This window comes from Zootoca vivipara, chromosome 7 (genome assembly GCF_963506605.1).
Source record: "Zootoca vivipara chromosome 7, rZooViv1.1, whole genome shotgun sequence".
Lineage (NCBI taxonomy): Eukaryota > Metazoa > Chordata > Lepidosauria > Squamata > Lacertidae > Zootoca > Zootoca vivipara.
This window is the reverse complement of record NC_083282.1, coordinates 8,424,009-8,448,944: the sequence shown is the minus strand read 5'-3', so window position 1 is coordinate 8,448,944 and position 24,936 is coordinate 8,424,009. Positions and strand designations below refer to the sequence as shown.

Here is a 24,936-nt window from a genome sequence, read left to right as displayed (position 1 = left end):
ATCCCTGCGACGGGGTGAGCTCCCGTTGCTCGGTCACAGCTCCTGCCAACCTAGCAGTTCGAAAGCACATCAAAGTGCAAGTAGATAAATAGGTACTGCTCCAAGCGTTTCCGTGTGCTGCTCTGGTTCGCCAGATGTGGCTTTGTCATGCTGGCCACATGACCTGGAAGCTGTATGCCGGCTCCTTCGGCCAATAATGCGAGATGAGCGCCGCAACCCCAGAGTCGGTCACGACTGGACCTAATGGTCAGGGGTCCCTTTACCCAAGCTCTAACTAAGGGAAAACTGAACTTGTAATGTTAGAAACAGTTTTCTTCCAAACTCTTGACAGTAGTAGCAGCAGCTATGAATTTAACTGCATAGTTCCCGTAGGTTATTTCTGTTCTGGCTTTTCTCTCAGACCCGCCTTGTAGAGGAGACAGCAGAAGCAAGAGCAGAACGAATAAAAAAGGAAAATGTTCGTCTTAAGTGCCACTTGCTAGAAGCCACAGCAGACAGACAAAGGAGCCTGACCTTGGAGGTATGTTGCGGAATTGGGAATGCGTGTCTTAAGGGATTCCTGCTATCATTTTCACAGAGTTCCAAAGATGGTGCTAAATTTGTGCCAGCAAATTTAGGGCTAAAACGTACATTTTTGTTGTTAACTTGAGCAAGTCTGTGCGCTCGTGAGAATACATTTATTGTGTGAACTACCAGTATATATAAGCAATAGTCACATCACATGATCACAGCAGTTTATAGGAATTGCTGCTTCCTAACTGTATTTTTCCAGACAAAACAAAAAAAATCCTTCCAGTAGCACCTCAGAGACCAACTAAGTTTGTCATTGGTATGAGCTTTCATGTGCATGCACACTTCTTCTTTTCCAGTTCATAGTTTGCATGTGAATGTTGACCCAGAGGCAGTCACTAGTCAGGTAAACAAAAATACTAGTTTGGGGTTTATTAGTCCTCATTTTATATCCCGGTATGTAGCTTTTGGTATAAGGAAGAAAGGGACTCTTGGCTGAAGGAGGGAAGATAGCACCTGCTAATCGTTCTCATCTGTTGAGGAAAGGCAGTCTGGAACATGTGGGCTCCCAGTTCAGGCAGTGACACTTTATCCTGATATTAGGAAGTGAGGATAGTTCTGCATTGCAGTATATTCTTACCTTCAAGCCCTACTTCTTTATTATTACTGTAGATACAAACTAAACATTTCTAACCCTTGCAATTCATGGGGAGAAAGAGTCTCTCAGTCTGTCCTACCCCCCAGAACAGGGAAGAGATTTTTTTCCCTCTAACAATAGCTGCCTAACTATACCCGGTCTACTCTGACATAAGTGCCCCTGAGTTCAGTGTAGCTTGGATTGCAGACTTTAAAGGGCCATGTTAGGCAGAGCCTTTTTTAGGCAAGGCAAGAGGTTTTAAGACCCATTCTTTTGACTACTGAACTTCAATCATATTGCTGTAATTGAGTTTGTAAGTGATGGGGCCACAGCTGCTTTTATAGTCTTGCTGGTATACTTAGAACTTTCTCTACAGATGCTTGTTATACAAAACTTCACTTATATGAATATGAGGAATTAGTGCTGTATATGCCACAGATTCAGACAAACAGCTGGACCTGTGTGTGGTACAGTAAACAAATAAGCAGGCTTAAACAAGCCTTGTTGCATTTTGCTGGTCTGCAATAGCCATTTTGCCGGAAACCATGATGAGAGGGAGGGGGAGAGTGGACAAATAAGAGAGCATTTGTTTCCTTGCTTGCCTTTTGCAATGTTTTTAGAGGGTTTTCCTGTCGTTTTGGGGTCAAAACTCCATGCTCCGAAAACGCATTAGAAATTTCCTCATAGGAATCGTTGACACGTTATGCAAAAGCTTGTGTAATTATTTATTTCCAGGAATGCATTATATTCAGTAAACACAACCTGCATGTATATAATAGTCCATGCTGGGGCTTTTTGTTTGTTGGAGTGACAAGTAACTAACTAGTAGTCTGAGAGCTGCTTTTAAAAATAAGCACTGTCATGAGAAGTGACTCCTCTTAATATTGCAACTTTTCTTTGGAGTTTGCAATTACAGGCCAAGAAGATAGTGCCTGACAGTCTCCATACAATTTGAAAGTGGATCATTTTCATTTTTGACTAAGCAGCACTACTTAGCATGCTTAATGGCTATGAATCAAAATCTTGAAAATCAGATTCCATCTTGTGTGTTGAGCAGTGACTGGGTTCAGAAGTGTCGGATTATAAAACTGCTGTTTTCCATTTATAGCCCTTCGCAAAAAGAATTTGCTACTCAGCCAGTGAAGAGCAATATAAGTCTGCAGTCGACGCTGCCGGAAGGACACTGGAGGCTTTGAAAGCGCTACTACAAAAGGGCCCACCCCCTATTTGGTTCGCAAAAAAACTGGAAACACTACAGATGACGCTGAACAGTTTGAAGAACAGCACAAGTTGATAATTTAATGCAACCTTTTGCGTGACTTCAGTACTGCAGACTGCAGTCCCACCAGATTCACAGCTCAAAGCCAAAGAAACAAAGTGCAGCCCAGTGGTAATTTTAGAGTAAGCATGTTGTATAGTCGGTTTGTAAAGGTTTACAGGGTCTTATTGGCTTGAAGAGTGAAGATACTGAGCGAAGCTTTAAGTAATTGAACACAGAATTAAAATACATTTTTTCTATGCCATTTCCTTTGACTTCAGCCTGCCTCTTTTGGTTACCAAGAGCATTACAAACATGTAATGGAAACTAAACTGTGAGAACTAATTTTTGCTGTGATGCTACTCTCCCCTAATTTAAGTTCACAGCTTCTCACACGGTACAAAAACATAGCTTTGTAAAAGACAGCCTAGAATCTCTCGCACCTCTACCTGTTGAATCAATGTAAGCACTTTTAAAGTCTAGATTTCTCATAAAAAATAGCTTACACAAGCATTTAACCAGTGAATTGTCCATTTATTTTTCCTAGTTTTCCATAAACAGTAATGGTTGGTGGAAAAATATATCAGACCACACAGCCTATCCCTCTTTCCAAGCGCACAGGGCTGGCTGCATGAATTGTCATTGTGGCCTAAATGCTGCAGGTGGAAAAGGCAAGCACCTGAACGGACTTTGAAGATACCTGTGAGGCCTTGGTGCCTTTGGAGGGGCAAGATTTGTCCAGGGCATTGCAGAAGCAGCTATCTAACTTAGAACACAGCTCAATGTCTTTTATCTGTCACCAGTTGGCATCATCTTCCCAGTTCAGCTCATCTTGTTCCCAGCCAACATCCACCTAGAATAAAGGTAAAATGCATTAATTCTAACCGCAAGCTCTGTAATAAATGTTGCACAGCTAAGCTGCTAAGAGCCATTACTTTTTATTGGCTATCAGGGTTTATACACATTATGTAGAAGAGTAGTACAAAAAGGATGCTGAAGGCAGAGACTCCATCCCTCTCCTCCAAGCCAGGCAGTCCTGGCGGCCAACACAGTGTTGCTCACAAACCTCACGATTCCTTTTTTCTAGCATTACTTTGAGAAAGACTTAGGGCTGTATCCTAAACAGTCTATATTTTTTTTTAAACTGATACAACCTGTTAAACAAACAGTACCTTGATACCAGAGGTATCCAAATTCTCACCTCTGTAATTTCAGCTGCTGCAAATTTAGAAGAGAACTGTGCATCGCATTCGCTGCCAGAGACTGTGTTAAAGTTGTTCTGAATGACAGGATGGGGCCCTAGCTCTGGCAGAATCAGTAGTGCTGACGGAGGTTTGATGTCCGGGACCATGTCAGCAAACCAGTCCAGCTCTGTGTCATGCGACTCTTTCCTCTTCACCTGGATCATATACTCCTCCCCTAAACCACATTCCAACTTGGGAGGCTTCTCTAAAAGTGCTGCTTTGGGCAAACCGATTTTGTCTTCCTGGTGGTCCCTGTGGCCGTAGCTGCCACTATTGGTGCTGGGTCCCGGAGATGGATTACATTTGAGAGTTCTGAATTCTTTTCTGATCTCAAACATAGTTGGAGGCAGCTGCAGCTCTGCGATATCATTTAACCCTACAGCAGTGAGGCTTTTTCCTGAGGGGAGTTTAAAGCTATCAGCTGCACCGTCCCAAGATTTGCCGTCTACATCATGACCGGCAAGACAGGGGCTGCTGTTGACACAAAACTCTTTCCTTTGGCTCTCTACTACACTTTTGTCAGCCTCTGGCTTTTCACACTCGCTCCAGTCTGGCCATTCCTCTCCTATCTTCTCAACTGCATGCTGGTAATTTCCACCATTCCTCAATATATTTAATCCACCAGGAACATTGCTTGAGTGCAGAGAGTCTTGTTCTCCTGTGAAAGACACAGAGCATATGTCTGTTTTGAGGAAGGATGCATTATAAAAATTTAAAACACACCAACATGCACGACTGCTTGCACTGAAGAGACATAAAAAGTAATCCAAGCTGAAGAACAGTCCACCAGATCAGAACATATTAATCTAGTCTGACATCCCTTTGCAGCTATCAACCTGAGCTAACCTGTTAAAAATATTAAGTTCAATGATAGGAAAGGCCTGCAGTCTAAAGTGGCTAAGAACTATAAATGCTAGATTTTTTTCCATAGGGCAGAAGGCATTATAGAATCTTCAGAGCCTTTTTACAAGCAAGGACTGTGGCAATAAAAAAGAAAGACCAGGATTACCTTCCCTTAAGGCGACATTAGAATCTTGCCTTGGCACATGGTTCCTGCTACTGAAGGGAAGATTCCCAGAGCTTGGGCACTTGAGAAACATAGAGTTATTCTTCTGCAAGGGCTGATAAATCAGCCTTCTCTGGCAACTTACTACATGATTAGGAGAGTCTACAAGGATACACAAACCAAAATATGGAAAAATCATTATCAACAATATTTGCTTTTCAAAACGTCTACCTATTCATATGCAAAGGTATAATTCTAAGCAGTTTAAAGTATAGCTAAATTTATTTCGAATTCTGGCATGCTTTAATGAAGCCAAGCAAGCCGAATACATTTAGTATTTGCACTCTTAACTGGAATTTATTTTTGTCAGTTGCACTTTTTAGCATACCAAGCACATTTGATTATTCTGCGTTGATTTCCCACAAACAGGTCTTGGGGAAAGACATGATTTTCTCACACTTGTTAGGCTATGAAGACAGTAAGAAACAGCAGAGTCTTGTTATGCTTTAAAAAAAACCTTCAAATACTGCAAGCCTAGCTGGGGGAGCAGGAGCCGATTTATTTCCTTTGTGTTGTAGTTTGGGCAAAGATCTCCAAACTGACGGAAGTGAGAGCTGGAGAGGGATGAAAGCTGTTCATCATTGTTGCCCAAAGTCCATGTGCCCTCGGTGGAATGAAAGATACCTAGGCTGGGCTTTTAGGCACTTATGTTGTCATAAACCCATTAAAAAGTGTTAAGTGACAACACAAACATGAATTTAGGAAGGTAGGCATCGAACCTTTTGCATAAACTATAAACTGAACACCAGACTCAACTCAATTAACTTGATTATAGAAAGGAGGATCATTTGCAGAGACAATTTCAAGATTGTGGAAGACTAAATGAGAGTTTGTTCCCCCCGACCCAAGAGAGATTCTACCCATACGCACTTAAATTTTAAGTATCGGTTCCATTCAAAATAGACATTCAGGAGCTTTGGGGGGGATGATCAGCTGCTTGGCATGTACACAAAATATGAACAGCTGAGCCTATTACAATTAGCGCATTGTATTTTTTATTAGGCTTGTTCCATTGATGGCAGCAATGACCACTAGTCACCCAGTGCACTTTTGACTCACATGCCAGAAGTAAATTTTCTGTTTAGAACTGGTTGCCTAAACACCATCCTAACCCTGAGGAGAAAATCACTGGGTTCAGCACCTATTCCCAGCTGAGAGCTAACCATCAGCCCTGGTGCTTTCCTCATTAGAGCATCAATGCCTTGTGTTTTAGGAAATATAGTTCACTAATTAATCTGTTGCTCCAGTTACAATCTACTCTGGTTTGAGGAGCAAAGCAGGCCTATGTGCAGCTCAACTGGTTTGTAGGAGAGCTTGAAACCTGCTGCTGCTATTTACTTACCTTCTGGGGAAAAGTCTGTGGTTTTCGTGAAGCTTGGTGCCGAGCTTTTGAAGATCTTTGTCCTGTCGCCTCCCACGACAACTTCTGGTCCGAGCAGTGAAACCAGGACGCCTAAGCTTTGCAGCGTTGCAGCCACCAGAGAGTCGCTGGTATCTCGCAGCCCCAGTAAAACCTAGAATAAGGACAGGCTATCAAGCACAAGCCCATTCAACTGGGGAACCGTTTGCTGCAGGTTCTTAATCCTCTCTTGACAGCCCAACCATCTGGGAGAAAAGTCCCTGTGGCATGCCTCATTCCTCTAGCCAACTTCCTTCTGAAACCAATGTGGGTTGTGAGCAAGCACCACCTCCCTTCAACACCCTGGCTTCTTCACAAAACCAGTAATAATGAGTCACTAATTAGCATCTGCTTATGGTGGATTCTAACCCTGATCACAGACATAAGGGTTTGGAGGAGGAGGTTCAGTGTGAGTCAACATGCCAATAAGCAGGATGTGTCGTCTAAACGGGAAATAGGGTTATGATTGCACAGCATGGGCTATACGACAGGGGTGGGAAATCTGTAGCCCTTCAGGTGTGATTCAAATCCAGTTCCCAGCATGGCCAATAAACAGGGATGGAGGCCTATGTTTCCTGGCCCTGCTTTAGCAGAAGGGCACATTTGTTTCCGCGGTTACACACACACACACACACACACACACACACGGACACACGGACACAGTAGCAAAGCTTCGGAAGGGGGGAGATAGGACATGTGGATATAATAAGATTGACTTCTGCCAGTGCTGGACAGCCTTTATTTTGTCGGGAACCCCACAAGTGCTTTCTTGATACGTTAGTCCCAGATTCCTGCCTTGTCATATTCACCTGTGGCAATATTACATTTTTCAGCTCTTTCTGCGTGAACAGCTCCGCATAGGCATCTAGGTGAGACAGCAACACCATCCGAACATGCTCTTCATGCACCTCAAACAGTTTCAGCAACGCGGGGCTGACGTGCGCCTGGAACACAGCTGGAGACAGCAGGCCATTGATTTGGCTCTCGCCCACTTTATCTAAAGCAAAAAGGGTTGGGAGGGTCAACAGGGGGGTCTGCGGAAGTTAGCGATTTGAAACTGCCAGCACGGACAGGAAAATGCCTCTTACTATCACAAAGCCTTCGATCTTACAGTAATGTGTGGTAGCTTTTCTCTAGTGATGCTGCAAGCTGGGAGCAGAAGTTTAGCGCTTCCGTCTGCTGCAGGGAATGCTTCTTCTCTGCCCTCAAACTCCCAGTTGGCCTGGGATTTCTAAAACTGAAGGAAAGCATGCTCAGGTCTCACACACTGCCCAGGGCACTAAGGGCTGCTGGGCTCTGCGAGAGTTACAGCAAGCCACCTCGAGAATCGTGGTCTAAAGATGGGACACAAATAAATGACGAAGCAGCGGCAAGTGCTCTGCATTGACCTACTGACTCGTCTCGTGGTTGTAGGTGGGCAGGCACTTTAGGAAAAGCAGTCTGGAGTCTTACGGGAAAAGGAACGGCATCAGTAGGTGAGAAGCAGAGTACCTTTCTTCTGCCTGGTAAATTTAGGCCAGAGGACAAGCTAATCTCTACAAGAGAGTCAGAGCAGGGGTCGGCAATCTTTTTCAACCATGGGCTGGTCCACCATCCTGCAGACCATGTGGGGGGCCGGACTATTTTTTTTTGGGGGGGGGGAAATGAACAGATTCCAATGGCCCACAAATAACTCAGAGATACAGTTTAAATAAAAGCACACATTCTACTCATGTAAAAACACCAGGCAGGCCCGACAAATAACCCAGAGAGCCATTTTAAATAAAAGGACACATTCTATTCATGTAAAAACACACTGATTCCCGGACCGTCCGTGGGCTGGACTGAGAAGGCGATTGGGCCGCATCTGGCCCATGGGCCTTAGGTTGCCTACCCCTGAGTTAGAGCATCAAGCGAGAAGGAGAGGCAGCAACAGGGAAGAATGGCTGTATTGTGGGCAGGTATATAGTACAGCTGTCCCCTTCAGCACAGCTTGAAATTCTTCATCCACTCACACTTCTAATGTGTTGCGCTTAATCTGAAGAGATAATAAAAAATTTCACCTTTTCTTGGACCAAGGAGATGGGGAAGGAAACTCTTGACAGCTACTGGCTCAGCAAACACAAGCTGATTGAGCAACAGGGGTACCAACCGCAAAGCGATCAACTTTTCTGACAAGCCAGCCACTCTGTCCAGCAGGAATCTGTGTTGAGAGAGAAATTGCTCAGCCTTCGCCATTATTGCCTCGCAATGCAATTGCCGGACCAATTTCCTCCCCTCTCCTTTCTTGCTCGCCCATTTACAACCCAAACACTGGGAGTGTATCAGTTGTACAAATGCCCAGTGACTTGGGAGCCCAGGGCTATGGCAATAGAGCAGTGGACACAATCCTTTTGGGAATGGCAAATCTATTGCTGGCATTGCCAGCCCAATGCCCTCTCTCGAGGAATTTCCTTCCGTTACCCTGTACTTGCCATTTATTTATTCTCAGCTTGCAGCCCTGATCACATTTTTCAGGGACTAAGGATGCAATCCACACACCGGGGAGTAAGTCCCACTGAATGCAGTAAAGATTTATTCATGAATAAACATGCATTCGATTGCACCATAAAGGCATTTGAAGAGATCATTTTCATTTTTTTTGTTACACTGAAGTTTGTATCACTGTTATTTGGTCACATGTATAGCTCCTAGATGTTCTGATTCATCTGCATTCTTGAAGATTGCTTAAGTCTCACCCATGCTGGCCCCGAGTGATTTCTCCAGAAGGAATGTAGCCCTCAAAAGCAAAAGATTTCTATGCCCCTGCTGTGTAAGCCTACACATCACAGTACTGGCGTGCTTGAAGTGAGGAACATCAAGTGTCTCTAAACATCTACAGAGTGCAATTCTTTCGGTCCTACATATCGTAGCTGAGTACTGCACGATTATTTGCATGATCAGACCACCAGCACTCAACCAGCTAACTTCCCCAACCTTTGGTTATTTCTACTTTTAAAATGTAGTATCCTCTTTTTTGCAACAAAATGGTGCTTATTGTTTATGTTGAAAATATGGAATGGGCATGGGGGAGAGAAATGTTCACTGCATGCTTCACATCTGAACTAATACCCGAATGTCTAAAGTGGGGGCTCTGTTGCCACTAAGTTACAGTCCTAAAATGAACTAGTTGAGACGGCGATTCTCATTTGCACCCTCATATACATAGGAGTTTTCTTGGCAAAATAGAAGACAGGAGTGCCTGGCATGCTCTGGTCCATGGGGTAACGAGTTGGAAACGACTAAACAACAACAACATACATGGGAACTAGTAATTAGACAAGACAGCACTTGCAGTCATTGCAAAAGGAAGATATTTTTCTGAAACACACTACTGCTCTGACAGACACAAAACAGAACGTATTTCAAGAATGTTACCACAGCGTTTTGGGAGTTAAAAGGACCCCTTTTCAATCTGCATTAAAACCAAATCACACAGTTGACGCCCACAGTGACCAGAAAAAATACTAATTAAAATACTATGGGAAAGAAGACTTTTTAAGAATAGTGGCAAGCTAACCTAAGTAATTCACTTACTTGAAAAATTCAGTTTTCTCCTCTTCCGTTTTCAGCGTTAGACTGTTCAGAAAGCTCACAACTTCCAGGAAATCATTTCTGATAATTTTAAAAAAAAAGTCACTATGCATCAAGAATTGAGAAGCAGAAGCAAAAGGAATTCAGTATCCACAAAGGAACAGAAACGCTTAAGTAAAGTCGAGATAGTGAAAGAAGGGTAAACTTGTTTCTCTCATTTCATGCTGCTGGAAATCAAGGGGTCATCTAATGAAACTGAATGCTGGAAGAATCAGGACGGACAAAAGTACTTCTTCACACGGTGGTATGAGATCACTGGCGCCAGGTATAGGGGGTGCTAGGGGCTCCAGGAGGTCCAGCCCCCCCCAATATTAAGGGGGGGCGACATCCCTGTTGCCGCTAGGCACCCCACTCCACACCAGAAGCCAAGAGGGGGGTGGGGCAAGTGAGGGCGAGTGGCAGAGCCCAGCACTGCACCCCTCCTCCTCCCCGCGGCACGTCCCACTGGGGCGGATGCGTCATGTGATGCACCCCCCCCACCAATGTGACTTGGCGCCTTTGTATGTGATTCACTTCTACATGATGTAGCGATTGATGGCCCCCACCATCCCTGGTGGCTTTAAAAGGGGGTGAGACATTCGTGGAGGAGGAGCTTATTAAAGGCTGCAAGTCATGATACCTGCATTGACAGTATACCTCTGAATACCACTTGCTGGGAATCTCAAGAGGGGGGGGCTGCCACACTCAGGTCCTGCTTAGGGACTTGGCACAGGCATCTGGTTGGCCAATACGAGAGCAGGATGCTAGCCTAGAAGGGCATACGGCTTGATCTAGCAGGTCTTTTCTTACATTCTTAGTACAGCCGTACCTTGGTTGTCGAACGCCTTGGTACTCGGATGATTTGACTCCCGAACACCCCGAACCTGGAAGTGAAGTGTTCCGGTTTGCAAACGTTTTTCGGAAGCCAAACGTCTGACGCAGCTTCCGCTTGAGTGCAGGAAGCTCCTGCAATCAGAAGCGGCGCCTTGTTTTTCCGAACCATTCCGGGAGTCGAATGGACTCCTGGAATGGATTAAGTTTGACAACTAAGGTACCACTGTAGAATTAAAATCTGGGGTTGTATCCAATGATGTTCTGCTCAGCACAATGGACCTTTGTTAGTCATGCCCATTAACTTCAATTGGGTCTAGGAAAAGTACAACCAACAGTGGATACAACTCTTTTATCTTTAGAAGGAAATTATAGGACCTGGCCTTAGCCTACTTAAGTCTTCAGATGATTACTTAAAACTTTAGATTGTACAGTCATACCTTGAGTTACAGACGCTTCAGGTTGCGTCTTTTCGGGTTGCGCACCGCGTGAACCCGGAAGTACCTGAAGGGGTTACTTCTGGGTTTCGCCGTTCGCACAGAATTGCTAAATCGCACTATGCGCAGAAGCACCGAATCGCGACCTGTGCGTGCACAGACGCGTCGCTGCGGGTTGCTAACACTGCAGGCAGCAAGCGTGCCTCCCACACGGATCACGTTCACAACCTGAGAGAGCACTGTATATTAACTGACAGAACTGAATTACGCAACAATTCTAATAAGAAGATACTGTGACATTTCTCTTAATCATAACTTCTTGCAATTATGGTTGGAAAGTATATTTTGTTTATCAGAGGCCAATATTTAGGCAATTTCGACTACTAGGTGTGAGAAATGTCGGCAAATGTAACTTAGAAAATCGGGATTTCGAAGAGCATCGTTTCCTATCACACCACTAAAATTGGAGTGATTGCCCTTGTAGAATATGATGGTAACTTTATTCCCCCGCTCCTAATCCGTAATGAAATTCTTTTAAGGAGTACACTTGTTACATATCCCCAGTTGTATGGCTCCTTTTACCCACACTCCAGAAACCTCTGATAATGACCTCTGAATTACATACTCAGGTAAGCTTTTAAGGCATCAGCACACATTCTAAGAGTCTGCTCACCTGAAGAATTCATGCAACAATAAACTGGACAGCGGAGAGCGGCCCATAAAATCTGGGTTCAGCAAAGTAGACCGTAAGGTGTCGTGAAAGCTTGATATAACATCCTCTGAAACTGAAAGACAGTTTAGCAATCAAATCTATGTTAGAAACTCAGGGCAAAAAGACAGGCTCAAGCAATAGTGGGGGCAGTTAAGGTTCGTTCTTCTGCCCCATAACAGCAACAATTTTAGCAACAGGAATGACTTTTCCTGCAGTGATTTACAAATGCAGAAAACAAGGTTTGGCCAGATGGCAATGCAAGCACTAAGTGTGCTAAGAAATAGCCTTCCAAACCAACACAAGGAGAGAAAACCCTTTAAAAATAATATCGGCTTCCACTTTAGGACTTAGTCCTAGTGGATAAATTACGGGGAAGTACTCTTAAGGAAGTCATTCCTCATGCCATTTAGCTGGTGGAGCTTCCGCAGGTATGTGGCACCAATGCCCGGGAATATTTAGGGCAGATTCTCTTCCGCCAAGTGGGCCAATAATATAAAATAAAAGGAATATGCCATAAGGACCTCAATGCAGATTACCATGCTATTTATCTAAACCCTTAGCTAATATATGCAGAGGGGGTAATTAAGCTACTGCTATGTATGCACTCTGCATGTGTTCTAGAGAAACCATTTTAAATAGCAAACCACTGTTAGCTACTGCACAGCGCTTGCATTTAAGACAGTTGTTTCTCAGACTCATTACAGTACAGTCAAACCTCGGTTTGCGACCGCCTCCATTTGCGACTGCTTCGGTTTCCGACCACCGCAGACGCGGAAGTTTTTACATCTGGGTTCCGCGGCGCTCGGGTGCGCAGAAGCTATCTGCGCAGCGTGCGTAAAAATGCTCTATCGACGCTTTGCGCACGCGCAGAAGCGTACATCGAGGATCGACCGATTCGGGGAGCGACCAGCTCTGCGGAACGGATTGCGGTCGCAAACCGAGGTACCACTGTAGAATCTCTCATGGAGGAACCTTGTATATTAAAGTCCCTCGATACCATTCATTACCATCTTTAAGAGGCAGCGTGTTGTCCCTGAAATTTGCAAACAAAACCATCATACCACTTAATAAGTCATTTCCTATCTGGAACCAGAACATCTGTTCAACAACATCACCAAATTCTATCGGGGAAATAATAGACAACTCAACTCCTCCAGAGTGAATGTTCTAATCTAAGGCAACAATTTTAACTGCAAGGATGTATTTTCCATACCAAAAGCAGCTCATCAGAAGATTCAGTCACAAAGGAAACTTGGGATTGCTTATTTGCAATGATGCCATTTCAATTCCAAGAACTCTTACCCTCTTCATTTAAAAAAGTCAGCAGGTTTTCAACCATTACACCAAACGAGTAGGCATCGCGGGAATGCCCTTGGCCGTCAGGAAGAAGTTGGAAGTCTTCAGACTAGAGTCATAGAAAGAGGATCACACAGCAGAAACTGGCTTAGTCCCTTTGAAAATACTTCCCACCCCTGACTCCAGACAGTTTGTACACAGTTTGTTTTATATCCCTGCCTTTCCATTAAGGTGTTCAATGCAAATTACAAAAACTAAGAACAATACCGTAACAAAATACAAAAACAATGGAAAATATCAGAGACTATATAGCAGCAAGGAGTCTAAAAAATACAAAAGCGTAAAAGTCTAGTCACAAATTGGGAAAAACAACGACACGATATTGAATTTTAAATACACTTTACATGTTAAAATATGACTTGAAAAGGCAAGCAGGTATTTTGCGGTGCCAAAGTTGGACTCTGGTTAAAAATGTTTACAGACAGAAAATCCAGAGACAACGTTCTTGAGGGTTTCCCCATGCAATTCCAAACTAGAAATTTAACAGCAACTTCATCTTAGCATCTTTTAAAGTATCTTCCCCACAGAAGACAACGGTAAGTTAGCTGCTTATTGGCTCCACCCATCAAATTAAAAATGGAGAGTTTTCTGAGCTTATTTTTCAGATCTCCCACATAAACAATGGAGAAAACTTACCAGTTCTTCAGGGGGAATGCCAGTCTTCTCCCGTATTGTCTTGATACTATGCAGGAACTATAAAGAGAGAAGAAGCCTTTGAGCCAATGAATGGTGATTATAGCAACACTATTACTTATTGAATTTGCACACCACCCTTCATTGGTAGATCTCAGGAGGATTGAAACATGACAAACTATGAAAAGCATATACTACAGAAGTCTTCACACGTCAGCTGCCATCCGTATCATCTTGGCCATACACTGATCAAATATTCAAGAAGCTGTGTCTTTCCTCTGTTTCACCCCTGAAGTAGCGGCTATGCAGAATGCCTTGCCCAACACAGTGCTTTTCAATCTGTGCTCTGTAGAAGCATGGATTCTGCAACAGGATATATTAAAGTGGGAACAAAACCACTCAGGTTGCCTCTATTTTGTGGAGTTAAGTTTCCTTTTATGGCTCCACCAGAGGAAAATTGCTCCACACAACAGCAGAGCACTGTGCCTCTACATTCCTTTGTGCTCTCGTGCTGTGCTGAGCTAAACCAACATTTGCCTTATTGGGTGGACCGAACTAGGATTACTGATTAAACTCTGTCACCAATAACCATGAGCTGCAGCCAAGAATAAATCCAGAAAACTCAAATGGCAATAGCATTACTCTCAGGTCTGCCATGTTATTAAAAAAGGTTGAGTTGATTTCATTTATGATATTTTACTTCACATTTATGAAACATTTTGTATACTTCTTTACTATGTTTATTGTCAATCTCTTCTTGTATTTTTGTCCTTGGGATTTTATGTGTAATGTTTAAAAGGTAAAGGGACCCCTGACCATTAGGTCCAGTCGTGACCGACTCTGGGGTTGCGCGCTCATCTCGCATTATTGGCCGAGGGAGCCGGCGTATAGCTTCCAGGTCATGTGGCCAGCATGACAAAGCCGCTTCTGGCAAACCAGAGCAGCACATGGAAACGCCATTTACCTTCCCGCTGTAGCGGTTCCTATTTATCTACTTGCATTTTGACGTGCTTTTGAACTTTATGTTGATACTAAAGCAGATGCTCTATTTAGTCGTACTTTTACAAAATGTAGAAATTCCCTGGTATTGTTTGTATAACCCAGGCATAGGCAAACACGGCCCTCCAGATGTTTTGAGACTACAATTCCCATCATACCTGACCACTGGTCCTGTTAGCTAGGGATGGGAGTTGTACTCTTGCCCTGCAAGACAAATTTTTCGCAAGACAAATGCGTCTTGCGATCTGATGGTGATTCGCAAGATGAATTCGTTTTGCGAAAAAATCATCTTGCGAATTGCGGTTTCCCATAGGAATGCACTGGAATTTAATTAATGCGTTCCTATGGGCAAAAAAGAAAAGAAAATTCAATGCATTCCTATGGGAAACTGCGATTCGCAAGACGAATTTTTCGCAAAAGGAATTGACTCGCGGAACGAATTAAATTCGTCTTGCGAGGCGTCACTGTAGTCCCAAAACATCTGGAGGGCCGAGTTTGCCTATGCCTGGTATAACCTATGTTGTTACCCACTTGCTTTGTTCAGATATAAGCAGGATATAAATTGCCCAAATAAGAAAATGACTAGCTTGTTCATTGCAGCCTAACAGGAGCTAGTGAACTTTTGGCTAAAAGATCATTAGCTCCCAGTCTTGTTGAACACCATCACTGAAGGCAGCATTAGCCAATGTGGGGCCCTTCAGACAATGTTCTAGTCCAGCTAGTCAGGGTTGCTGGAAGATGCAGTCCAACGCCATCTGTGGGGTCCATGTTTGCTACTACTGGTTCAGGGAATCTGCAAGCTTGCTTCACCCTTTCTTTCAAGGCAACAAGGCTTGCTAATGAGCCCACACACATTTCAGCTTGAGAAACTTTAAATTACCCGACACAGCGAGCTCAATAGCAAAGACCACCCAGAAGTCAGGGAATGCCCTCCTTGGGCATGGCCAAGGAGTGGACTATGCAACTCTACCTCTGCTGTTGCTTCACTCTGGTTGCAGACAGTTTCCATGCCTCCTAGTTTCCAGTGCCCATCTTCACTCACAAATACAGAAGATAGGCAAACATTGTTGTGTGTCAGGTGTCCCTAGAATACATTTTGAAAGGAAGGGAAAACATACAATAAGACTGGGAATAATTGTAGGCATAAAACGCTTGTTAGTACTAATTGGGTGTCATGAGACTCCAGAGGAGAGCTGCCAAAACCACAGAGGAGGTTTATATGCCACCAGAGAGCTCTTGCAAGGAGAGGAGCTGTATGCCAGGCCAAATTTAACTAGCATAACTCAGTTTACTCCCAGCACACCATATCTGGGCAAAGAGAGAAATTTATGCTGCCTCCGGGTGTGCTCCCTTCAAATCTGCAGAAGAAGCACAAAACAACCGCTGAACAAACCAGATGGGAGACATTGCAATGAATCATGTAAAACCCTGGAAAAATACAAAGCCAGCCTCAGAAGGCACATGATCTGTTGTGCATTTCAAAAGGCATTTTCCCTTATTCCGACCCCAATGACTGTAATATTGCCAACTGCCTAGCAGAAATGAATTTCCTTTCGACTGCAAAACCCAGAACTCCCAACTCCAGGAGCATAGGAAGATCACACAATTCTTTATGCTACTAATTTCACCTAGCATAGCTTTACATGTCACATACATATAAACCTCCTCCTCTTGCTGTTCTCCCACACCAGCCGAAATTCAATGCATTATTTTAAAAATCGCATTTCTAGTTCAAAACAAAGCATATAAAAAACAAGTTTATGCAAAAGTAGAAGTTTATTATATCTGCAAAAAAGTGTGCTCAAAGGAGGTCTTGCAATAAAGAATTTGTTTTACTTTTGGAACGTATTACGCAACATGCATATCCAAGGGGTCTTCTCGATATGCCGTTTCAAAACCAGACAGTGACAATCATCAATATATTAACCTGAAAGACTGAATGAGGCCTCCGAAGAACTCATCAATCCTCCTTGCCATCTGAAAGCAGCCCAGTAGCTTTGCTAACAGTTAGCATTAAGTTAATTAATTTAGCTTTGAAACTGCTCATTTGGAAAACAAAAACAAGCAGACTGAAGACATATGATTTTACAGGTCCAATATCTTGCATTCAAAGTAGCAACGACCAAGTCCAGTTCCTCAAGCAAAGCTCCCTCCATACATTACAATTGGTTAGGCCATGCCAATCAATGTGGTGCTCTCCAGATGTTGTGGACTCTCATAATATCTAACCATGGGCTGATGAGAACTGTGGTCAAACTACCTAGAGGGCCCCAAGGCTTTCCTATCCTAAACATTCACCTCTATTCCTAGAAGTAGAGAGAAAACCAAACCAAAAACTCACCCTATCATGGAGGAAGACAAGCGCCTGCAAAACATCATAGATACCAGCACATATCTCTGGAGAAGAGAGGGTCTCCAGTACTTTCTCCAGTGGCTGAACGCGCTCTGTAACCAGGTGGATCCCATCTGTTTCCACAGTACAAGAAAGGAAGCGCAGGAGGCAAGGGTGGCGTAAAGTTTTCAGGTGCTTCCAAAACGCAAGATAAAGCCACTCAGTATATGGGGCATCAGCTTATGCATCACACATTAAAATAGTGAAAAGGAACAGCAGTCTACGTTGCTTTTTTGGCACAGCTTGATTTTTGCATGTTACGATTTGATTATTTAATTTCTACGCTGCTTAATATATTTAAAATATATCCAAGCAGTGTACAAAAAAACAACAACACCCTGAAGCAACAGTAGCCAAAGAAAATATTACAAAAATACAGTTACATATTAAAAAGTTGCATTAATACAAAGTTACTTATGTAAATCGCTATCAATTCATTTTCCTTGACATACCCTCCCCTCTCAGCCTCCAGGTTCTCACCCCGGGTTCAAACAAACCCCCCACCCACAAAAGCCGCACAATGAGAAGAATTTCTGGAAGCAGCAGACATCGCCATAGGTCTATCACTCTATATCTGCTTTTCATAAACAGGCCCCAAGTGGGTGGTGCTCAGGCTGCCTACAGCTGTGCCCCATTCTCCACACCCAGTTCCAGGTGCAGCGCGTTGGCTGAGTTTTCCCAGGGATCCAGAAGATGGGGAAAGGGCCTTTCTCAACTCTCAGCTCTTCCTTCCTTTGCCATTTTCTTTTCTTGCTCTGTGTACCCTTGTCCAAGGCTGACAGCTCAATAACGTATTTCTAGTTTTCACCAGTTTCGGCTCATGCTTTGCACTGGTGAGTTTGAGCTGCGTTGGTTAGCCAAATCTGAAAGAAGCTGAGTCATATCAGCTCAAGGCGATGTGAATTAGCTAGAATTCCTGTTAGTTTGGTTTGGCTCCTGCTCTAAGTTGGGTCAGTAGGGGAGAGAGAAAGCCTGCTGCAAAAGGAGGATATTGTACCATTCCCAACCCGAGAGTTATCATTGTCTCTGCAGTTTTTATATGAACCACCCTGGAAACTGCTGGTGAACCAAGTTCTAATTTTTAATAATAATAATACACCAAATATAATACAATACCTTGGCAGCTTTGTTAACATTGTCTTCATTTTCTCTCTTGTACACAAACACAGAAGCAAGTTTGCCACGCTGCAGTACCGCTGGGTAAATATTGACTCCAGAGGGTAAAGTAAATGGAGGCTCTTGCAACGCATCACGCTTTAAAGCGCTGTTCTCTGAGCCCATCACCTTGTAAACTCAAGCCGTTTTGCAGCGGGCGTTTTCTAGTGTCAAAGCAACTTTAAAGAGAAGCATTTCCAGACAAATTAGTCCCAAGAGACGTTACTGTAAATTCCTCATAGCATTCTCTGCACAAAGATGAAAGACACAATAAATAATTTTAGATATTGTTTTGGTTTTTCTCACACACACAAAACAATGCAATTCTAAATAAGTCTAAATAAGACTTACATTCAAGTAAACATGCATAGGGTTGCCTTGAATCAGTCTTGGGACAAAGGGTTCGAATTCCAATCCAGCGTGTTAAGCACAGATTCCAAGGTTCAAAAGACATCATCAACTTTTAACAGTTCTTCATCTTAAAGAAACAGCCACACTATTTCTATCAGTTAATGCTAAAACATAAAGCCAGAAGTGGGAATGTACAGAGGAAAGCACCAGAATCTGCATTCTCTGGAAGCAGATTAGCTGTGTTCACTGCCCAGCCCATATTGCTGAAGGGGGGGAGGGCGGGGTGTTCAATCAAAAGCAGCAAAGGCGAGAAGTCCACTTTAAACTTCCCCATTAACATCATGTATTCGGGGTTTATAAATGTATCCAAAGAATTTCACAGAATCATAGGATTGTGGAGTTGGAAACCTTTGCCTGACGTGGAACTCAAACCCATGACCCTGAGATTAAGAGTCTCCTGCTCTACTGACTGAGCTATCCACAGACACCTCGAAAAATTTACAATTTTGAAATTGAATTCTTTCAAAAACCTGTGCCAATGAGAGAGGAAGAGAACCAGAAAAGCAAATCAATAAGAAAACGGTTTACACGCTGTATTAAGAAATAAAGAACTCGGTTGCGTTCATCTGCAACAGGCTATGTACAGGTAAATCACTTGTGGATTTGCCCCTTGAGTCTAATGTTGAAACCTCTAACCATCCCTAAAGGCTGCACAAGTTTTTCTTTTGTCCTTGGCTCTGAAGGATACAGAAACAACCTACTTCTAGTGGCGGCCTCTTGTCTTCTAAGCACTTTTGTGTACTTCAGGTATGAAGCAGTCTTTCTTTTCTGCCTGCTCTAAAGTCCTGGCAACATCACTGACCAGACAGCATACGTCCCCCTGGGGGCTTACTACTTCTATACAGTACTGCCTTTAGAGCACCAGGTTTCAGGTGTGGAACACGGCTGTATTTTCTGGTTTTCCTCTGCAGCCTTAAGCTTGTAAAATGAGTTTTTTTTTTAATACCCCGGAAAAATGTGTTTGTTACACAACACCACCCCCACCTGTTTTTTGTGTGCGGACAAAATCAGACAGAAGAGTATTACGTTAAGCCATTGATATTTTCGTGTGTGTCATTTAAGCAAAGTTTGATGAGCACCTGGAATTTAGCGCCAGTAATTACGTGCTGCTTTATATCAGACCCAGGTAAGAAAATCTGCCACTCATGTCGACACACTGCAGAGGTTTTACCACCATTTGCGCTATTTTGCTTACCCTACCCAACAAAAACAACAACACCTCATTGACAACCCTTGATTTTCTCAACTCTTTACTTTGTAGTGGTAGTAGTAGTAGTAATTTATTTATTTATTTATACTCCGCCCACCTGGCTGGGTGTCCCTAGCCACTCTGGGCAGCTCCCAATGGAATATTAAAAATAGAATCAAACATTAAAAGCTTCCCTAAACAGGGCTGCCTTCAAATGTCTTCTAAAAGTCAGATAGTTGTTTATTTCCTTGACATCTGATGGGAAGGCGTTTGTTCTCTGGCCAAACTGTGTCATCAGGGAGAAGTCTTCAGTTAACAGGCACACACACTCATACGTCTTGCGACACCTTAAAAACCAACAGGCCTTCTGTAATAAAAGTTTCAAAGGACAAGAGCTACTTTTCAGATGCAGGAAGGGCTGTTCTAAGCCAGCAAGTGCACAGCTGCTATGAAGACAGAGGCAACAGCAGCTCTTGGACACAGGAGATGCATCTCTGTGTCACAGACCTACCGCTGCCTATTGCATTTTGCGGCCTTGTGGTCCCACTCTTAACTCCCACCACCAACAGCAACATGGTACGTACACATTTTTTTGCGCATATAGTTCAGGGTGCACTATGCGTCTGATTGGGCTCTGTTCTGCAAGGGATTCTCCCATAATGAAGCTGTCCCATGTTTAAGGTCTTGCAAGACTTTGGTGTTTTTCTCCAATTTCCAGTCACAGCTCTTTCCTGGAGCAAACGAATGTGAACGGATGTGTTTGAAGGGAATATCTACCATAAGTTACATTCCAGCAGGCCTTAAAGGAGAGCCCCAACACGACACTGACAGGCAGCAGCATCAACTGACGTGTATCATCATCATCATTATTATCATCTTTTCTTTACCATTATTACTATTATTACTAACTTTTCTTTACCTTTTATTTTTCTTACCTTTTATCATTATCGTCATTATCATTATTACCTTTTCTTTACCATTTCATCATCATCATTATTATTATTTATTGAATTTATATACCGCCCTCTACCCGGAGGTCTGACGGCGGTCCACGGAGTAAAACCAAAACCACGAAATACATAACCAAAACAAAAACAACCACCTTGCAATTACGGGGAAAAAACCCACCTCTCTCTCTCTCTCACACACACACACACACACGTGCAACACAAGCTCCTCCAATGGACTCAGATCTAGATCCCCACAAACAGTGATCGAAAGGGTTTGTTTTTTGGGGGGCGACCCCAATTCCACCCCCCTTTTCCCCCGAGAGCGGAGCTGGAAGGAGCAGCCCCCTCGTCGGGGCCCAAGGCGGACTGGGCCTGGAGGGGCGACGCCCCCCTTCCCGCCCCCTCAGCTCACCTGCCGCCGCCGCCGCCGCCGCTGCCCCGAGGGCGGGGGGCGCCCCCCGTGCCGCCCTTCCCTTCTCCGCCCTTCCTTTCTCCGCTCCCGCACCGCCGCTTCTCACGTCAATGCGAGTTCCGAGGCGGACTTCCGGGACGAGGAGCACCATAAAGTCTCCACTGCGGCCGCACAGAAGCGCTTCCCGCTGCGAGACGAGGAGGCGGACTTCCGGTCCGATGAGCACCATAGAGTCTACACCACAGCAGCCGCGTAGAAGAGCTTCCGCGGCCGCCCACTTGGCGGAAAGCGGCCGCCAGGGGGCGGCCATGTTGCGGGGGTGACGTGTTTCCTGTCTTGGCATCCGATAGCAACAGGGCACAGCGACACATAGCACAGGCTGATTGCGTCCGGTAGCAACACATAACCCGCGCTTATTGGTTCCGGCTAACCCCCTTCCCGGGACTATTTCGGGTTGTTTTTTTTAAAAAAAATATTATTTCCTCCCCCTCACCCGTCTGTACGTTGTCCTAAAAGAAAAAAGGAGAGCGGGCTTTTAGGAACTGGGCTGGCTTTAAATGAACGGACTGGTGCCGTGTTCTTTTCATTGCAATTAATCTGCATGTTTTATTATTATTAATTTTTATTTTATTATTATTGTTGTTGTTTATTTTATTTTATTTGCAGTATTGGGTTTCTATACCGCCCTATACCCAGAGGTGTCAGGGCGGTTTGCAGAACAAGATCAACATAAAAACCACTATATATATATATATAGAGAGAGAGAGAGAGAGAGAGAGAGATTATATATATGTGTATGTATATAATAAAAACAATAAAAGAACAATCCAATAATATCCCCCGTTTCAAACGGGTTTAATACGTGGATGGTTTTGATTCTACGTGGTGTTTCCCGTGATTCGTTTTCCTTTAATTTTTATTTGCATCTTCAAAAACAGGAACAGAGAGCATCTTGAGCGCCCCTCCCCTCCTGCTGTCCCACTTACAACTTCATACCAAATACACAGCATATACCATATGACTTCCCATATGACATATACCATATGACTTCCCTTCCATCCTTTTCCTGGTTCCTTTTGCTTTTCTACTGCTCCACGTAATCCACATCTTTTTAATCATCCAATTTGTTATCTATTAAATACTCTATGACTTTGTCTATACTGGTTCTTGAAATATTCAATGATTATCCATTCCTCCTTACGTTTCTCATCTTCGTTTTCTCTTACCCTGCTCGTCAGACCAGCCAGTTCATCATATTTGAACATTTTACACAGCCATTCTTCCTTGGTGGCTACTAGACTTGTTCTCCACCTTTGTGGCAATAAGATTCTAGCTGCAGCGGTGGCGTATTAAAGCAAATGCTTTTGTTTTGGGGGGACCTCTATTGTTACCATCCCCAAGAGGAAAATCTCACGTGGTTTGGGGAGATTTTTTAAAGTATCTTTTTCAATTCATTATATATAGTTTCCCAATATTCCTTAATTATTTTACAGGACTGCCACATGAATAAAAATCCCTCAATTTCATTACACTTCCAACATACTGTACAGTGTACACCTTCTTGTTTTCAATCTGTAATCCTGCCATGATCAGGTGTCCCATCAGTCTGGGGGTGGGGGGTGGGGATATAATAATATTCTTATCAATGAATATATAAGAAGCCTGTCCTCAATCTACTGACAGCCCCCAAATGACTCTCAGTGAATGTTCTGCATTTCTCAGAGAGGGCACCTCTGTCCCCACAACTGTGTACTGTATATTTTTATTACCATTATTTAGATGGTTACAGATCTGCAGTAAGGTTTTTTTTTGGGGGGGGGGGGTGTTGCAAGGGCACACCCATAACTGCTAGAGTAAGGGGATGTTGCAAAGAAATAAATGCACAATTTGAAGGGAATGTGCCGGGTGTTAGATTTAAAACACAGGCTGGACCATTTCTCCTGTTCAGAAGGTGGCTGATAGCGATGCAGTTAAAAACATGAAATATACTCAATACTCAAGAGTCCTGGAGTGACTTCATGCTCTTTAGTGAAGCTCATAAAACAGTGAATGGAACCGCACCCCCCCCCCAAAAAAAAACCACCAGGCTTTTATATACACAATGAGTCCCGTCTGATTGGCTGATTCTGCTTCCCTCCTGGAGCCTGATTGGTCTTTTCCTGCAGGCCAATCAGTTGAAGCATTCTACAATGCTACCAGCCTAATGTTCTAGGATCCAAGCTTAGTACATAACAGGTCACAATGGAAAAAAACACCAGTGCAGGGCCATTAAAGAACAATTGGCTATGCAGGTGCCATCTTTTCCTTCCCCAGATGCATGTCAGCAGAATAATTGTGTTGGGAAGGGGAGGTCACATGAGGCATGACGTCCCACAACAAAAATGTGCCCCCTTGGGGGGGGAAACAGGTCTGGATAAAGGGGGACAAGATGGCAAGTTTACATCCTTCATAATAAACTCCGTCTCCATTTTTCTTGACATAATTCAAATCCTACAGGTGACCTTCCATGAAGAGCTTTCTTGCTCCCTGAAGGCATTCAGGAAATATATTGAATTCCTCTTACCTCTGTAAAGATGACATTATTTAAATCTTGCTGCCTTTAAAATTTGAATAACACCTGAATGGATGCCATGAAGTTATTTAAATAATTGTTGTTACAGATAATGGTCAGATAGATAAAAAGAAGAACTCCTGCCTCTCTATCCTTTTAGTTATTTTCTTCTGTTCTTTTTTCTTTTTCTTTTTATATAATTGAGTTTTGCAAAGATCATGAGTATTCCATTTTATATTTTCTTTCTCTTTATTGTTTGATACATCGCTTTCTATTTTCTTTTTAGAAATGAGTTTGGATTTCAGTGCTCAATATATTTAAAACCTTCAATAAAATTGTCAAAAAAAAAACACCCCACAAAAACCTGCTGCAAAATAACTGCAAAACTTTGGCACTGGTTTCCAGGGGATCTCAAATGTTGGGGTTCATAGTTGTTAAGTATGAGCCCCGTGTTTGATATATCAGATTCCGTTTTTGGGGTGCTGCAAAACCCAGGGTTTTCTACTGCAAAAAACTGCAAAACTTTGGCACAGGTTTCAACCCTTCTTCCTAAGAACTGTTGCTCCGAGCAGCAACTTACCAGACATATTAGGAAGTATTGTCTTGCAAGTTCTCTTTCCTGAAGGGATAATCACAGAAGCATAGAATCTTAAGAGTTCAAAGGGACCCCAAGGGTCATCTAGTCCAACCCCCTGCAATGCAGGCATCCCAATTAAAGCATCCATGACAGATGGCCATCCAACCTCTGTTTAAAAACCAAGGAAGGAGAGACCACCACCTTCCTAGGGAGTCTGTTCCACTGCCGAACAGCTCTTGGTGTCAGAAAGTTCTTCCTGATGTTGTCGGAATCTCCTTTCTTGCAACTTGAAGCCATTGAAGACTAGATAACCACCACTGAATAAATCAGGCAACTTTAGCTTTAGCTTTAAAGATCTTGGCTAAGTACCCAGAAATAATCTTGGTTTCGGGAGTATCCTCTCTCAGCAAATATTGGATTAGACTCTTTGGAAATCAATATTTTGAGCTGTAAGGGAGTCACTAGGATATCTCTGCAACGGATGTAGAGAAGAGGGCAATCCAAAATTAGGTGATGTATTGTAATTGGTGTTTTCTTATTACAGGGACAGAATCTGTTCTGGAAGGTTTTTTTAAAACCTTCCAAACAATATAGATGATAGGGTAATGTATTTAGACGAGCTAGCA

At 43.3% G+C, this 24,936-nt stretch overlaps 2 protein-coding genes across 6 annotated transcripts in view; one reads left to right on the top strand and one right to left on the bottom strand.

The window, feature by feature from the left end:
* The window catches only part of FIRRM (FIGNL1 interacting regulator of recombination and mitosis), a 28,911-nt gene extending 26,400 nt beyond the window's left edge, over positions 1-2,511 (top strand). The window contains exons 22-23 of the mRNA XM_035123570.2: positions 401-520; positions 2,256-2,511. Coding sequence (XP_034979461.1) covers positions 401-520; positions 2,256-2,441 — 306 coding nt within the window. The 3' untranslated portion in view covers positions 2,442-2,511. The remainder of the gene's footprint in view (positions 1-400; positions 521-2,255) is intronic.
* Positions 2,427-21,350, bottom strand: SCYL3 (SCY1 like pseudokinase 3). Of its 5 annotated transcripts, none has more exons than XM_035124015.2 (14): positions 21,183-21,350; positions 18,182-18,468; positions 17,015-17,200; positions 15,644-15,757; positions 13,678-13,734; positions 12,988-13,090; positions 11,647-11,758; positions 9,670-9,747; positions 8,157-8,296; positions 6,924-7,111; positions 6,058-6,229; positions 4,659-4,817; positions 3,607-4,307; positions 2,427-3,258 (listed from the first exon to the last, which is right to left on the bottom strand). In XM_035124015.2, exons 2-14 carry the CDS (start codon positions 18,344-18,346, stop codon positions 3,202-3,204), a joined length of 2,232 nt encoding a protein of 743 aa, XP_034979906.1. In that variant the 5' UTR covers positions 18,347-18,468; positions 21,183-21,350; the 3' UTR covers positions 2,427-3,201. The 5 variants fall into 5 exon arrangements, with proteins under 5 accessions (XP_034979906.1, XP_034979909.1, XP_034979908.1 ...); XM_035124018.2 differs by lacking the exon at positions 21,183-21,350 and adding an exon at positions 18,572-21,164; XM_035124017.2 differs by lacking the exon at positions 21,183-21,350 and having other exon boundaries at positions 18,182-21,164.
* Between the last annotated feature and the right edge of the window lie 3,586 nt (positions 21,351-24,936).

What these genes read in the sequence shown, in the direction of transcription:
- SCYL3 (XM_035124015.2), bottom strand. Translation starts at nt 18,346, where the DNA reads ATGGGCTCAGAGAACAGCGCTTTAAAGCGTGATGCGTTGCAAGAGCCT. An exon ending in TTGTCTTCCTCCATGATAGG is followed by an intron (nt 15,758 to 17,014) that starts GTGAGTTTTTGG and finishes AATGTATTCTAG; the next exon opens with GGACACCTGACACACAACAA. An exon ending in GACTTTTTTAAATGAAGAGG is followed by an intron (nt 11,759 to 12,987) that starts GTAAGAGTTCTT and finishes ACTGTCTTTCAG; the next exon opens with TTTCAGAGGATGTTATATCA.